The 15,850-nt window shown below is 37.6% G+C and overlaps 1 protein-coding gene across 1 annotated transcript in view; it reads right to left on the bottom strand.

The window, feature by feature from the left end:
* The window catches only part of atp8b3 (ATPase phospholipid transporting 8B3), a 38,382-nt gene that overhangs the window by 12,934 nt on the left and 9,598 nt on the right, over window positions 1-15,850 (bottom strand). Inside the window, exons 2-15 of the mRNA XM_008307070.3 lie at window positions 8,864-9,082; window positions 8,650-8,764; window positions 8,454-8,499; window positions 7,688-7,779; window positions 7,447-7,560; window positions 6,156-6,254; window positions 5,485-5,546; window positions 4,998-5,070; window positions 4,070-4,140; window positions 3,353-3,444; window positions 3,117-3,275; window positions 2,003-2,091; window positions 1,723-1,916; window positions 1,401-1,609 (exon numbers count right to left, since the gene is read on the bottom strand). Coding sequence (XP_008305292.1) covers window positions 1,401-1,609; window positions 1,723-1,916; window positions 2,003-2,091; window positions 3,117-3,275; window positions 3,353-3,444; window positions 4,070-4,140; window positions 4,998-5,070; window positions 5,485-5,546; window positions 6,156-6,254; window positions 7,447-7,560; window positions 7,688-7,779; window positions 8,454-8,478 — 1,279 coding nt within the window. The 5' untranslated portion in view covers window positions 8,479-8,499; window positions 8,650-8,764; window positions 8,864-9,082. The remainder of the gene's footprint in view (window positions 1-1,400; window positions 1,610-1,722; window positions 1,917-2,002; window positions 2,092-3,116; window positions 3,276-3,352; window positions 3,445-4,069; window positions 4,141-4,997; window positions 5,071-5,484; window positions 5,547-6,155; window positions 6,255-7,446; window positions 7,561-7,687; window positions 7,780-8,453; window positions 8,500-8,649; window positions 8,765-8,863; window positions 9,083-15,850) is intronic.

Below are 15,850 nucleotides of genomic sequence, written 5' to 3'. Positions count from 1 at the left end.
TTCATGTCAATGTTTTTGTCAGATTGTGGCTTTTAGCTATGATCATAACATGAAAGCTTTTTTAGATTTGGGACTACACACTGAAACATGGTCACCTCTCGACCAGTGTCTAAACCTTCTTTGAGCCACGACACATATCTCACATTATAAAATTCCACACCATCAAATAAAAATATCCAAAACATTAGATGTAATTAAATGTAATCATCTTTTACTTTTAATTTACTTACTTAATATGAAACCTGGGCCTGTTTTGTTGAATACAGCACTGCTATACTGGCAGGAATTGAGGAAAGACATACGAAAATCTTCAACAGCTCTGGGTCTCTCTTTTTTTATTTAGTTTTTAGGCGATTTTTGCTGGAAACTCATAAAAGAGTATGTTAATTGTACTGCCGGTCCCTGTCACATTGATGAACATGAGATAAATGATTTGCTTTCAGACCCATTATGTACAATAGGAAAATGTTTCCATGGCAACCTTGATGACCCCTCTGCATTGGGAATCACTGCTCCAGACAAAAGTCCTACTCTCATTATGAACACAGAATGGTTCACTGTGATTTACAATATTTCCAGCAACATATGACACACCTATATTTTGAATAAATCTAAAACATAACAGATTTTAATTACAGAATACAAAATAGGAAATTGCAATACATTTCAAAACCTTTAGCAAGGGCAACAAAACAAAATGAAAAACAAGAGAGAATGAGATTCATTTTTAGTGTAGAAACTGTAGGATAGTGCGAGCAGATAAATTTGAGCAAAATATTCTTTTCCAGTTCTCGACTGTAATTTGTCATGTGAAAAACATGTATAAAAATGTATAAAAGACGTTGCGTCTACCATCTAACCCACATTCTACCAGTGACCTGTAAATTTGATCACAAAATTAAAACAATTCGTCGTAGAATCAATATAATATCACCTCAAAAAATTCTTCAACTTTGAGTTGTTATAATTAAATTCAAACAACGTAAACCATGTGTTTAATTTATTGTCTGTAAAAGATGCAATGAAATTCCCTTAAACCCATATAATAATATATTTGTATATCAGACCTAGCCTATACTTCACTTTGGTGACAACATACAGTAGATGACCAGTAGCACATAGAGGTCCACTCATGTCCAATCCAATTAACTGGTCCTAAAGACCAACTAGTTATGATACGTAAATGACTGATTTTAGACAATGTCCAAATGAGGTATTACTAAATACTGCTGGGTGTTTGTCAGAAGAGGCCCACACCTGGATAAAGATCTTTGACATTTGTATATATGGGCCACTTGAGGCTTTTGTGTTGATGATTTAGATCCAGAAGAATGTGTGTGTTGCACTTTAGTGTGACAGAGATGTAGACAGAACTTAAAATACATGTTGGTATTTGTTACCATAGATATCTCCAGCGATGCAGCACTGCCTGAGGAGCAAACGGTTCTGGGTCAGCGTCCCAGTTTTGTCACTCAGCAAGTAGCCCACTTGTCCAAGCTCTTCATTCAACGAGGTGTTCCTGGCCTGGCCTTGTTTGCCAGTTTCCTGTGAATACATCTCCAAGTCCCAGTCAATAAACAGGCTGTGGACAGTGTGGACCATGTCAAACCTGTGGACAGGACACAGTCAGTGCATTAACACTTAAAAACAGCATCGTTCCTTCATACATGCATACTCTGGATGTTGACTTTTTTTCAGGTGTTTCATTTTTTTTAGACTGACGAGATGTAGAGTGCTACAGGCATGGCAGGGCTAAGCAGAAGGATGTAGCTCCATATGGCGATGAAACCGGTGTACACTGGATTGTCACTGACGACCAGATCAGACAGATCCTCCGTCTGTGTCAGTAGTTGAACTGAGAAGACACAGCTGCCGATGCCCAGGAGCACTGCTATCATTAGCACAGACAGGATGATCTGAAAATCCAGAATATGGAGAGTTTACATTAACAGTGCAACATAGTTTATGTTACGGTCTCACACCCTGTGGTGTAGTCACTCACCCCGATCACCACCCTGTTGAAAACTTTTTCTGTTTGAGTCCTCTTAACCGCCAGTTTGCCGCAGTTCCTCAGGATCTTCGTGTCGCTGCCTGATACAGAACAGATTTTAGATGTTGATGGCTGAGGGGGCCTAATATGTGATTGGGGAGGTCATACTGAAGATAAGGGTTTAAGTATTTGTGTCAGCAAGCTATCGCTGTTTTACCCTTGAGCAAGATGCTGAACAATTATCATTTGTGAGGGTGTTCTGACCCCTAAGCAGCGAGGTCAGAGGAAAGAAAGAATTTCCCTTACAGGGATCAATAAAGTCTTATAATATGATTGTTTTTTAAAATGTTGTCTCAATCTCACACCGAGGAAGTAACAATGCTCCAATTTCATTGTTTAAATGTAACAAATAGAAAACTGAAAACTAATTAAAACTAATATAAATAGTATAAATATATTCTTAAGATTTTTTTTACAATTTAAGTTGCAGACACTAAGTTGTGTAAAGTAGTGTATGAAAGAAAGGTTGCAAGTTATAATCAGACTGAACAAGGGTCCCACTAATAGACATTCACTCTCATAAATGGTTTGAAACCCATCTCTGGCGGCGCTTATTGTATTGATCTATTTAAGCAGAATTGAAAGGGTCACGGCAGCGACACCCGTGACACCTCCGCCCGGTTCAGTAATATACGATCAATGATCACTTAAAAGAAAGAAGGAGCCTCTAATTGGCCAGAGCCTAACAGACCCACTTTTCCATGAGTGAAGTACTATCTATAATTAGCAGTATAATATATTCCACATAAAATGTCATTGAGAGATGAGTTTGAAAAAAAATCGTAAGCTGTCGAATAAGTTTGTGTCCATCTTTTCACAGTCTCCTCAGCTCTTTCTAAAAATGACGTTATCTTCTAAAATGTAATGTGTAAAGTACATAAAAGTACCCTACTAGAGATAAGATGACTTTTTGTCCGTTAAACTGTCATAGTGGCACACCTGTCAGTTCATTTATTCCAAATACTGTTAATGAGGAAAACAAAAACACTTTTTTAAGCTTTTAATCTAAAGAGGATTTGCTGATTTCATTAGAACAGGATTTTCAACAAAGAAAATGTTCACGTACCAGCATATATGGCCACGCCATAAGCAAACTTTGTGTTGCGTAGAACTGTTCCTCTGAGGAGGATGTGACTGTTGTCCAGCAGATAAGTCTCTCCTCGCCACTGCAGTTCTCCTCTAAAAGTGTACAGACGATTGTTGGGTTCCTCACAGAGAACAATGCCTGTTATAGAAAAAGTGCGTGTTGAACAAAACATGTGGGCTTTTTGAAATAATGAAAGTTGACTTAGAAACCATCACCATCAAAGGCTGCGAGGGTCTCCTCTGTGGGGTTAGAGGTCAGCTCTGTGTGTGTTACACTGAGTGCTTGCCTGTACTTCAGGTTGGTTTCTCTGTGTTGAGATAAAAGAAAACACAACATTTAAATCGTGAAGTGAACAATCAACTAAGTCTTATTAATTATTTATAAGCTAAAGTGTTGATAAAAAAAAATAATACATTTGTTTTTACAGTTTGTTTAACAATGTTTATAAAGAGGGTTTTAGGTTTATGTTGACAATATAAAGTAGTGATCCCAAACCACAGTGCAGCAGCACCAATGTGCTGCCATAAGAGATTGTCAGGTGTACTATGGAAAACTATCCAATTTCAAGAGAGAGAGACAAAAAAAAGACTGTTAAAGAAGATCGTCTTTCTTCAATTCCTGCAAGTATATCAGCACTGTTTTCTACAAAACAGCCCAAACAGCCGTTAATACTGAGTAAGTTAATTGTGGGTAAATTGAAACTAGAAGATTATATTTAATTATAAGGTGCACGGTGAGAATTTCCTAATGAGAAATATGCTGTAGCCCAAATGAGGCTGTGAAACACTGATACTAATAATCCATCTTAATGTACATGCATGACTTCAAAACGTTTTAGTTCAAATCTGGCCTGCATTAATTTCACCACATAATAACCTCTGTTTGCATAATGTAATTTGTTCAACAGCTTCTGTACTGCCTAAGGTCTTTACCCATCAATGTCTGCAGTTTCAACATAACAGAGGCTGTGAGGCTCTGAGCTACACAGGAGGAGGAGGTCTGCCTGTAAGGAGAGAGAAAAACCACGTAAATAAGAACATCTACATGAACACTAACCATGGATATGCTAAAGTTGTCATGGGAAACAATAACAATAGAATTGTACAATTATAATCTGCTAAGTTATTTTTAAAAAAAGTAAGGACATTATTTCTGCTGTCTGTATTCCCTCTTAACTTTCAAATTTGTACAGATATTTGTGTTAAAATCCTGTTCAGCTGTTGGAAACAGACCCAGCAAAGAAGAATCAAGCACTGGAGAGAGGGCCATGATCACAGCTCACAGCCATGACCTGACGATGACTAACTATTGAAGGTTGTATACATGTAACATATTCAAGGAGAAAGGTGAGCAGAGAAGAGTCTTCCAAATCCCCAGACACTCAGCACTATATACTCTAGTTACCCTTAATGTTATCCTTGTTGATGTGGAATAAAAATATTTTCACAGAAAAACTACTATGTTGGCAGTGCACTCAGCTTTAGGCCTGTGCATTAACTCCACTGCAGGGGGCAGAGTCTGAGATTAAAGCAGTGGTTTCCAGATTCTTTTGCAGCAGCCCCCGACCCCTTACTCCTTTAGTGCCGAGCTATTGTCACAAATAGAGAAAAAATGCAAAATAAAATAAAATGACCTTGCTGCATCCTTACTTTACAGTATATGTATATGTCCCCACTTTGTTAAACACTGGATTAATAGAACGTAATTGCTAAAACTAAAGCTAAAACATTGCATATACAATTTATATTTAATATATAATTTAAGTCCAACATTATTCTATATTTGTGGTTTGTAGCACATGACATGAACACATCTAGAGAAGGCCAAAACAAAGAGATCAGGAGAACATCTGATTCTTACAGGCAAGACTTGGTCTTTGTGGATTCGGAGTATATCTCCCACACACAGATCCTTCCATTGCGCTGTTGTTAAACTGATGAGGTTAGAAGACAGTGGTCATATTTAGGTCTAACATTTAGATTAGGATAAACCAACATTTATCCTAAAATGTTAATGCTAAGAACAACTATTCCATTTCTATTGACTGTGCATTCCCTTCTTTTTCTTGTTAAAGGAAATAATTTGTCCTTGTTGTTTGTTCTGAACACGAGGCCCAAACACCATAGCTTTGACACAGCCGTTACACTGTTTAGATCAACATGAAAAAAAAAAAAATCTTATATAGAACGTGACGGCCTTAATATTTTGTCTCCTCTGTGCTCTAATGCACGTAGGGTCCATCAAGGGACTTACTCATTCACACTTCATTAGGGCTTCATTAGCGAGCCGTTTCAAAGTGGAACTGCTCCGAGTCCTGAGAGAATAACACACTTGTCTCTGTCCTCACCTCTGGGAGATAAGTATGTCACATGGTCGGGAGTTAATCTCGGCATCGCTGCGTCTCCTTGCCTGGAACAGGAAGATAGACAAAAATAAAAGAGATGAGAGACAGAAATTAAGTGAGGAGTGTGGATGTGGATCAGTGGTGATGGACAGGGAGAGTGTGAGAGGGAGTGAGGACAGCCATGAAAGGTTGGACTGGAGGAAGGAGACACACCATTATGGGACTCTACAGTGACAGTAGCTGTGAGATTTACACCCTCACCTAAATGATTAGTCAATAGAGAGGGGTCAAGCATGCGTTTCACCCAGAGCTGTTAACGACCGTAACTCAGTGATGCACTTAACTGGAGAATTCACCATGCAAAACATCTTGCCTGCATTTAAAAGGAAAAGCGTTAATGATACCAGGGGAAATTAATGCGACTGGGACGACTGGTTTGGTCAATGTAGAGAGGACACAGAGTCAATGGGGACAATGTAAGAGAGAAAAGAGTGCACGTGTGCTTAAGTGCCAGGTGCATAAATGCAACGTGCGTGCAGCCGGTCATATATTGTTGTGTTTAAGATCATGCACGTGCACGCGAGCCCTTGTGTTGGTCGCTGAGTGATGGTCGATATCCCAGACTGCTCCGTGGCTGAGGGGTGAAGCGGGAATGAGGTGTAGAGTGAACTCACCATGTCATTGGCCAGATCTTTCACACCTCTGACCAGGAGGACTGACAGCAGAGGGATCATAGCAATGTACCATGGTATGGTGGAGATCATGGGGATGCACTGGAATCAACATGAAGACACAGAGAAGAACACTAATAAAATCAAGTCCTCTCTTAATCCACCTTTATCAGGGGTGTCTACTTTTTTTTTTTCTTGGGGGCTACTTTTCAAATGACTAGGTTAAAATGATCTACCTAGACCGAAAACATTAAATATATTTACTCATATAAACTAAATATACCTTTTTATATACATTATGTACTGAAAATAAGTACTGAATAAATTGTGGTAGTTGTATGGACAATAATATCCTTACTTAAGCCATAGGGATAAAGATCTAAAATAGAATTACATCTTTAATTTACATATATTTTTTATTCAGTTGCTCATAAACAGCACTTCCTGTTGATCTACTTCTAAGTCACATTCTACCCAGTGGGCAGCCCTGATCTAGATCATCTCTCTCAGACCAGAGCTACTGTTTAACAATAATAAACAGTAACTGTACAACAGTTTAGCATTTGAATGGGTAATATTAAAATATTACCCATGTGATCTTTTAAAGGTATAGTGTTCAGGAATATTCTGAAAATCATCACAGAATTAGGAATGACAACTCTGACAATAACATTTAATGAACAAGGTGTTTATCTTTTTTTGTCTTTTGTCACTGCGTCACTGTATAATCATTCAATCATAATGGAAAGTTGGGGTTTTTTTTAGGTCAGAAAGAATATTAATCATGTGGCTAATTGCTGATTAATAACAGCAAATAAGAGCAAAAGTGTTTTATTAGCCCATTATGATTATGATTATTATCATTTACACTTTTTAACTCTAAAAGACAAAACTAGTTCAGAATTAACTGCAGGAGAAGACATTATTTGGAGTGTGTGTTTAAAGACTAAATGGTTTTGGTTATAGATCATTTTGAAGTCCTGCATTTACATCACTGCACATTAACAACTCAAACCTGACCTGTCTCACAATCTAAAGTTATAATGGACATGGGGAATTTCAAATAACAAAGGAACTCATGACAAACCTTAAGACTCTGAGGTCTCATAACCTGTTTTTGTCATATTTCATGGAGAGTCAAATGATCTTCTCACACAGTCATCATTGTTTTCTGGTTATTGTCAAAAACATGGTAACATTTTTTCTATCCCAGCAGCTCAAGAAGAGAAACGTGTCTCTTTGTGTAATGTGAAAGCTTCATTGATGAGAAATCTGAACAGAAGCATCGTCTAACCTGCAATACCACCATAAGTAGGTAATAGATATTGGCCATTCGTTGAAACTGTTCAAAGAGCGTCAAAGGGAGAAAGGTCAGGGGGGAATACTTGTAGCTGCGCACCACGTTGTCCTGACAACAGAGAAGAAGAGCAACAGAGAGTCAGAGAAAAGCACAAGGGAAAAACACGACAACACAACCAATCTGTTCCGTTACAGGTGTGTTAGGTGATAAGAGGTAAGTAAGGTCACTGACTCACCCTCTGATGTCCCCGCTGGAAGCACAGAAAGGACTTTTTCTGTTGCTGTTCATGGTACTCTCGTCTGTTTGCTTTAACCTCCCAGGAGAGCTCTGCCAGACAAACATTTGTCAGACTGCTAGACAGGCTGAACTATTTCCATGTATCATCTTAACCAGCTGATCTCAGCAGATCAATGTAATGCATGGCTCCCAGTGGATGTGAACTGTTACTCACATCTCGAGAGAATGCTTTCATGTCACAGATCAGACCATTCTCATTGAGAAAAAAAAAAAATCTGTAATCCTAAGAAAATGATCTGCTCACAGTGACATTCCAATGTGGCTCCTCACTCATATACACAATCATTTCTGTATATACAGCATGAAACAAAGTAAAAACTAAATGTGTACATAGTTGTTTAACAGGCAGTTGCTTTGGGGTGGATTTAAGAAACTGTCTTTGACTTCTACAAACTTGACAAACAGACTTGACAAACGTGTCCTCACTCTTGAAATCCAAAAACATATGGATAACTTTGGAAATCCTTATTGTGTTTATCAATTGTCATTATTTCTAAAGTTGATTAGACATTTTTAAAGGTTTTTAGTGGTCTATGCTCTGTACACAACAATTCATTTCTAAAACTGCCCTAATTTTTAAACACATATGATATATATATTAATATATAAATAAAAACATTCTACTTTTCACAACATAATCAACAGTTTAGTTGGATAAAGAAATCTGTTGAACAAAACAAAGTTGATGATTAAAAGCCACAAACCAGATTCTATGCGTTCTTTGGTCATTGTCTTGTGCGAACCGAGCTTCTGTGATGGTAAAAAAAAAAAAGAGAACAAACAAAATCTACCACTGAGTTTATCAGTGATGTCACTCATCATTACACTGGGATACCATGAAAACATAAAACACACACAACAGATAAAAGGTCAAAATTTGGCGTAATGTGACTACTGAACCTCTGCTTTATACGATGAAACACAAAGGAACACGGGCTTCACTGGACAAGTCTCTGCTGGAGCCTGCAGGTGTGACCCAGATGAACATGAACTATGGCTGCTCACAACCAACCGTCTACAAACAGGACAAAAAGGTGGATTGGGAAAGGCTACAGTGATGATTTTCACTGTGTTTTGTTGTAGCTGGATTAAAAGAACATGATGTCAGATTTACCTGTTTGCCAGTTTTCCTCTGAATCATTCTATAGTTGAGCGCCACAGCTGAGTAATCCATCAACCACGTAGCTCCACTGTCCTTCATAATTTTGTCAAGGATCATCCCAACACTCACACCTGTCTCACCCCTCTGTTTCTTCTATTGCTCTTATGCTCCGCCTCACTCTTCCTTACAGGTGAAGCCTCTGGTATCAAACTGCCCGCCCATGCACTCTACCTGAGCCAAGGGGGAGGGAAAAAAATGTTGACACCAAAGCATATCAAATCACTGGTTTATCTTATTCCCTGTGCAGTGTTAACAAACTGGAATAAGTGGTTTCTCTTTGAGTATTCATAACACAGATTAAACAGGTGCCTAAATACTACAGTACATTTACACTAGCCTAAAACCATTTTTTTGTGGCAGTATGGAAATTGCCTTTTTTAAAATTTGTAAATGCAATTATTCAACCTTTACAACGTATTCATTATATTAAGTTTCCATATCAATTTATACTATTACTGAGTGTTGCTGTTATGTTGTATTAAATAAATGACAACTGAAGATGGTTGTGTATGATGCTGTGATCTTCTGCGAACAGATGCTGGCTGTTAAACATGACAGGATGTGTGCAGCACAAATAACGCTGACTACATCTGCAGACTAACCACAGAACGATATAAAATTGTCTCTTTGCCTAGAAAGGTAAACAACGGAATGTCAAGTGGAGGTCACCGAAATCGAAGGTGTTGATTGTTGAAATGTTATGTAGCCAGCAAAATGTATATAAGCTTTGAGCACTGAGGAGTTCCTCAGTGCAGTTTTGAATGTAACCATTGTTCTGCACTCCTTGCTTGCAAGTAAAACGTTAAAAACTTGAGATCTTGTATTTGACTCTTTGTGTGTTAGGGAACTAGGGTATGAACTAACAGCGTATTTTACAGTCCTATCTAACAGAGAAAGTTTCCTGACAGCCTTTCACCATGGAAACAGCAGAGGTGTCAGGTTACACACCTGAAGGGAGCAAAGCCTTTCACTGAGACTGGGCCAACACCCCTTCCCAAGTTCTTATGTCTTCAGTTTCTAAGCAGTGGTACTTTTAAACAGACAACAAACTTTTTTTTAATTAATTTATAACTAATACAAAAAGACAGAAAAAAAAATCATCTCTAAGGGTAAAGAATACACGACTTGTCATTTTTGTTCTGTGTCAGGTGGATTTATTTAAACGACTTGATATTTCTTCTTAAGCCAGTCCTAAAAATTTGTTAACATAAATGTTAACGTTGCATAACTAATGTTGCTTTGTGCACATTAACTATAACTGTATGAACTGTATGTACGAAAGACAAATACATATATTTACTTATCGGTTTAGTAAAATACTCATATGCATACATATATAAACATGTAAATACACATGCATAAAGACACTATATATATATATACATATATATACATACATATATACACATATATACAGTATATACACACACATACATACACACACACACACGTATATATATATTTATATACATAAAGACACTGCAAGCTCTCCCTCTCAAAAACAATCCCCAAAGAAAGAAAAAAATGAATAAGACAAATAAAACAAAAGTTACAACTAGCAGATCCACCAGTAAATAGGTAGAAAATAAGGGAAAAATAAATTACTATTACTAGGTATGACTCCAAGTTTAACCTGAATGGTAACTTTTGTATTGAGATTCTTTTTACTACAGTGCCCTCATTGTATTGTTTAAACATTTTTACTAGTCATCTTGTGTGAGTAGTCACAGCTTTCCGAATTCACAAAACATGAACAGCAACTCCTAACTTGTTAAACTGTTAGTTTAGTGTGTGTTTTTTTACTGTGTTTGCTTGTTAACGACTCTTGTCTTGTGGCTGTTACCTTTTAATTTTGTTGTTGGGGAGGCACCAAGTCATTATCTTTTTCTCTCCCTCTTGCTCTATGTGTGGTTTCCTATGAAAATAATACATGTTTCTTTCTGCTGTAGTAAGAAAAAGACCATCCAGACTCCTCTCAATTAAAGATATTACAACCGACATGTGCGATGGTAATGCGGTATCTGTAGTCCTGATGTGTAGATAATTGTTAAGGTTTAAATAAAAACTAATTTATGTGTTCAAGAAAAACAATCCTATTTGTGAGTGGAGACACACTTCTATATTCCTTTACCAAATAAATAAGGACTGAAGTGCATTATCAAGTTGCAGAGAGTAAAGGTTTAAATTGCAGAGCACCAACAGTCAGGTCTATGGATTTGCTAATGTTTGGAATATATTGCCATCTGGTGGACATAAGTGCCTAAATGCAGCGCTATCTTCTGATAAAGTTCAAGAGAGGAAAACCTCACCTTAACAAAACAACAGTTCACCTAATACATATATTTAGCCCGTATCTGTTAAATAGGTGGTTTCATATCTGTGCATCACACACCTCCTCTCGATACAAGTGAGGGCGTCCCCACACAGGCCACGCATTAACACCTGGACGAGTGGGATTTCAATGTTGTGCAAATATGTACATGAGTTTTTACATATCAAGAGCGATCTTTCCTATCTGTTTTCACAGATGTGTAAAGTGATGTGCCGTTGGTGTCATGTCTTTGTTCATTTAAAGCTTTTGGCTTTTCTAATGTGGTTTAACTGTAGCCCATTCTGGAGGAATTGTCAGCAGTGCACCTTGTTTATCAGTCATTACAATTTAGCTTATGCCTTGTTGAAGCCTAAGGAAACATTCTAACCCAAAAGTTTTCAAGATGGGGGGTGCAGGCCCTTCGAGGGCAGCCAGCGGGTGCTAAAGGCACCTCAGAAAACTGGAGGAAAGAAAAGGAAAAAAAGAAGAAAAAAAATCTTTATAAACCATTAGTCCTGACCCTACACATATAAACGCTTGTGATCATCAGATTCTCACATTTCTGATGGTACCTGAACACACCTCCTGTGATAGCTGCAACCTCAGCATGACAACATCATAGTCTGTAGACCTGTTATCAAGTTGCTCTGCTCCTCAAGTTAGTGGGCAGCTAGCTGATGCATATTTGTTAATAATTTTCTTATGCAAAAACAAATGTTAAAAAATATTAAATAGTGAATAAAAGTAAGAAAATATATTCTAAAAGTTAATGCTTCTTTATATATTGTGTAGCGTTGTCAAAGGGGAACTAGTCAGGATTTGGTTGGATGACAGGAGAAAGCAAAAATAAACTGATTGAACTTATTTATGGGACACCAACTTTGACGCACACTACCAGAGCCTACAATTAAACTGGACTTTCTGACGCCAGAAATTAAATCATTCTTAGAGAAACAATATCAGAACAGCAGGTATCAAACTACCAGCCAAAAATAACAGATAATCAGGTCAGCTGTTATCCCACAGGCATAAACTAATGGAAATCAGCAGGAGGTGAGAAAATCATCTACGGCACAATACCTACACAGGTCAGACAGACTACGTCCCGCATGCTGAGGCTATACACAAACCAACATGAAGTAGGACCAGTGAGTCTAAAGGTGCATAGTGGGTACAAGGGTAAATCAAAAGGTTCTGAGACAGATGTTATCATTTTAAAAGGTATATAGTAAAAAACATCTGTTACCACATTTGTACCTGATATGGTTTAGCTTTTTCAGGTCTGAAAAGATGGCCTTGGACTGACCAAGTTTTCAGTTTTTTGGATGGTGAAACTGTGAGGGTCAACCAGTCTGTCCATTCTTTAGCCCTTTTGATCAGTATTAGGCAAATGATCAATTTTCAGTGTCAGTGTATCATTAGAAACAAAAAATAGCACTATAGTCAGGCAGTATGAATGAATATAAATAACTTCTATTGATGGTAGCTTACTGTATATGATGCATTCTAAAACATCCATTGAACTTACCAATCAAGTGCTGTATATACACCCGCAGCTTCATTTCCATGAATTACAATATCCAGGCTAGTGTGATATCACTACAGACTGTCCTACGATTGGCTGTCAACAAAATGGGTGTGGTGAAAATCTAATGGACAATTACTAGTCTCAAAAGAAAAATATTTGTGAAACATATACACAAGTTACAAAATAAATAATACATATAAATAAACATGGTTTAACAACTAACTGCGGTTTGATAAACAATACAAACAAAAAATAAATATGAACTAAATAAATAAAAATCTTAATTAAGTTCAATATTCCTCATACTTCGTGTCTCAGCTGCTATAACTAATGTCTCCTTGTTAGCATCTCAGAAATCTGAGTTTTTACTGTTTCCCACTATTTTTCGCTCCTCAGTAGGCATACATAAAGAAACTCAGCAGCATGGACTTTATCATAAGGCAATTAAAGACTTAAGGTCCTGTGGGCCACACAAAATCACTTGGTGGGCTGCATTTGGCCCACCGGCCTTGAGTTTGACACATGCTTTACACAGTCAGAATGTGGGTATTACAAAGTGACTGAGGAAGAAAATGTATTGCACTGTGATATACCACAATGTCTTCCACTTGAACACTAACAATGAGTCGTGAATACGTTTACAGACAACAAAAAACTTAAGCAAGTCCATAGAACAGGATTTACACTTTTTGAATCTTATAATGTCGGTCAGACTGCGTCACAGGACTGTGGTACTCTTCTCTGTTACTACCGCTTTAAAAATCTGGGGACATTTTTTTTTACCCGAAGAGTAACCCGACTGTTGGAACATGGCTTCCTGTGGTCTATGAGGTTAGTGTGAGTCAAAATGTTTGTTTAAAAAAAAAAAAAACAGAAGCGGGAACTCACAACACATTCTCATTCCCTCCTCAACTCCAACAGTCCCCACGTCAACCTGTACGTCGTCAGCCTGTGTGTGAGCATACCATTTCAGTCAAACTATTAATTGTTGATGTGTTTCAGAATTGAAGGTAAATGTGCTTTAAAAACAGCTGTGAACAGCCTGAGAACAACAGACCCACACATCCGACCTTCTTAAGCAGGGGTCTCATACTCAAGTGAGCTCACTGATGGGCAAAAAACTAACAGCAGGGGGTCTAATTACATTAAACTGACATCTAGTTAGTGTGAGACCCCAGTTCTGTCCCACCCCGACCTGAATGTGACAGCTTTACTCCCACAGTTCTGCTAATGCAGAAAAAGTATTCGTCAGGAGAAAAAGGACAGGGTGACAGGGTTTACAGCACTGAGACAAAACAGATATATTAATAACATAAAATACTAATATAATATAATTATCATAATAACATACAATGAATATTTGGGTTAAGCAGGCCTACCTTACAGAAAGACGACTGTAGTGGTGGTCTTTCTGTGCGGGGTTAGAATGTTCTCCCATTATGCATTACCCTCTACTCCAAAACAGGGTTTTGGAGTAGAGGGTAGTAGAGGGTAATGCTATTTTCTTCCACTCTCGTTGGACATGGTATGAAGTGTGAATGGTTGTTTGTCTCTGTTTCACCAGGGGACTCCACTTTTTAAATGTCATTTATTAACATGCTACACAAACATACACGTTGCCAATATACCTCTGCAACTAACAACTAATTTAGTGGTTCTCAACCAATAATAATAATAATATTTATAATTACAATAAAATAATTAAAAAGTCTGCTAAAAGTCTGATTCCCAAACAGAAGATCTGTTAGAGAACGCTTCTAATTACTACAAGAGGCTCAGCTAAGCTGCTAGCCGCTAACTGAACCGTGAGCAGTGATTCCGTTGCGGAAAATACAACGTAACCGAAAATTCGTTCTGCACGTTTGTATTTGTTCAAAACTGTACGGTACGAATACACCTTAAATTCCACAATTTGGGATTTTGACAGATAATTGTATCTTGACTTTTAACAATTTGTCTAAACAATTCTTTTTCTGAAACAGCCAACATTTGTATCACTGCCACCAATAGGATCTGTTTTTTCTCAACTCTCTTAAACGTTGACAACTTAAAAAAAAAAAAAACACACACACAAATAAAACAGGACCAAACGGGTGTAAAAACAGGTGATTTATAAATTGTGTATTAGTTTTAAAACCCTGTTACTCACATGTATCTAGTCTAACGGAATCTTTCCCTTAATGTATATGCAGGTTGGAAAGGTTGATGTCTGTTGTATTTGTACAAGTGAAAAACACTATATCTGAAGAACTCTTGAACTCATTTCCCCTTTCCTTCATTTTTCAGAAAATTAAAATGTACCTCAAACTTCTTAATCAACATGTCATTTAGTCAGTTCACTGCCCAAAAGTGTGTTTGTGCATAAACATTTTTGTGTTTACATTGTTAGTAAGAAACACTTTTTTAATTTTATCAGGCATTTGTTTTGCTTTGGAAACCATTGCGGTGCCCTGATGCAATCTGATCCCCCCCAGGGACCCCATGTTATGATTACTGTAAAACAAATTGTGCCACTCTCCAATAATACAACGGTACAATGGTGAGAACAGATCTTTTTGGTAAAACATGAGGAGATCGGAGTTGAAAACCTCCATAGGTTCTATAGTCCTTTATGACTTCTGCAGGGCCCAAAAAAAAAAAAAAAGAAAAAGGATTGATCTGAGAATTCAGACATGCCTGAGGTCTGTGTAATGACTCAGACATGTCTGAAACATTGCAATGACTCAAATGATGAAAAGAAAATATGAAAGAAGACGGCAGACCAAAGTTACTGCAGATGAACACGCAGCATAAATGCCTGAATGTTATTTATGCTTCATGGTTCAAGATTGTGGTTTTCATGGGCAAAAACTTTCTCCTGCATTTGTAGAACACCATTCACCATTGCACTGTTTTATCAAGTGGATAGGACAACTGCTTCATCTCAGTATCACCTGCTTGTAGTCATATGTGACCACAAGCATACTGCTGTTGTTGCCACTAACTTCCCTTTCATGACTGATTGTTCTGATTCACACGGTTAAAAAAAGGAGGCACCACATAGCACCTCTGCTCTCTTCTTAAAGGTGAGCAGCATTCTCCAAGTGAGGAGTGAGTCAGG

The sequence above is a fragment of the Cynoglossus semilaevis genome, chromosome 2, assembly GCF_000523025.1.
Source record: "Cynoglossus semilaevis isolate Cse_v1.0 chromosome 2, Cse_v1.0, whole genome shotgun sequence".
In the NCBI taxonomy this organism is placed as follows: Eukaryota; Metazoa; Chordata; class Actinopteri; order Pleuronectiformes; family Cynoglossidae; genus Cynoglossus; species Cynoglossus semilaevis.
Note: the sequence above shows the minus strand (reverse complement) of the source record. Positions and strands in the feature narration are given on the sequence as shown.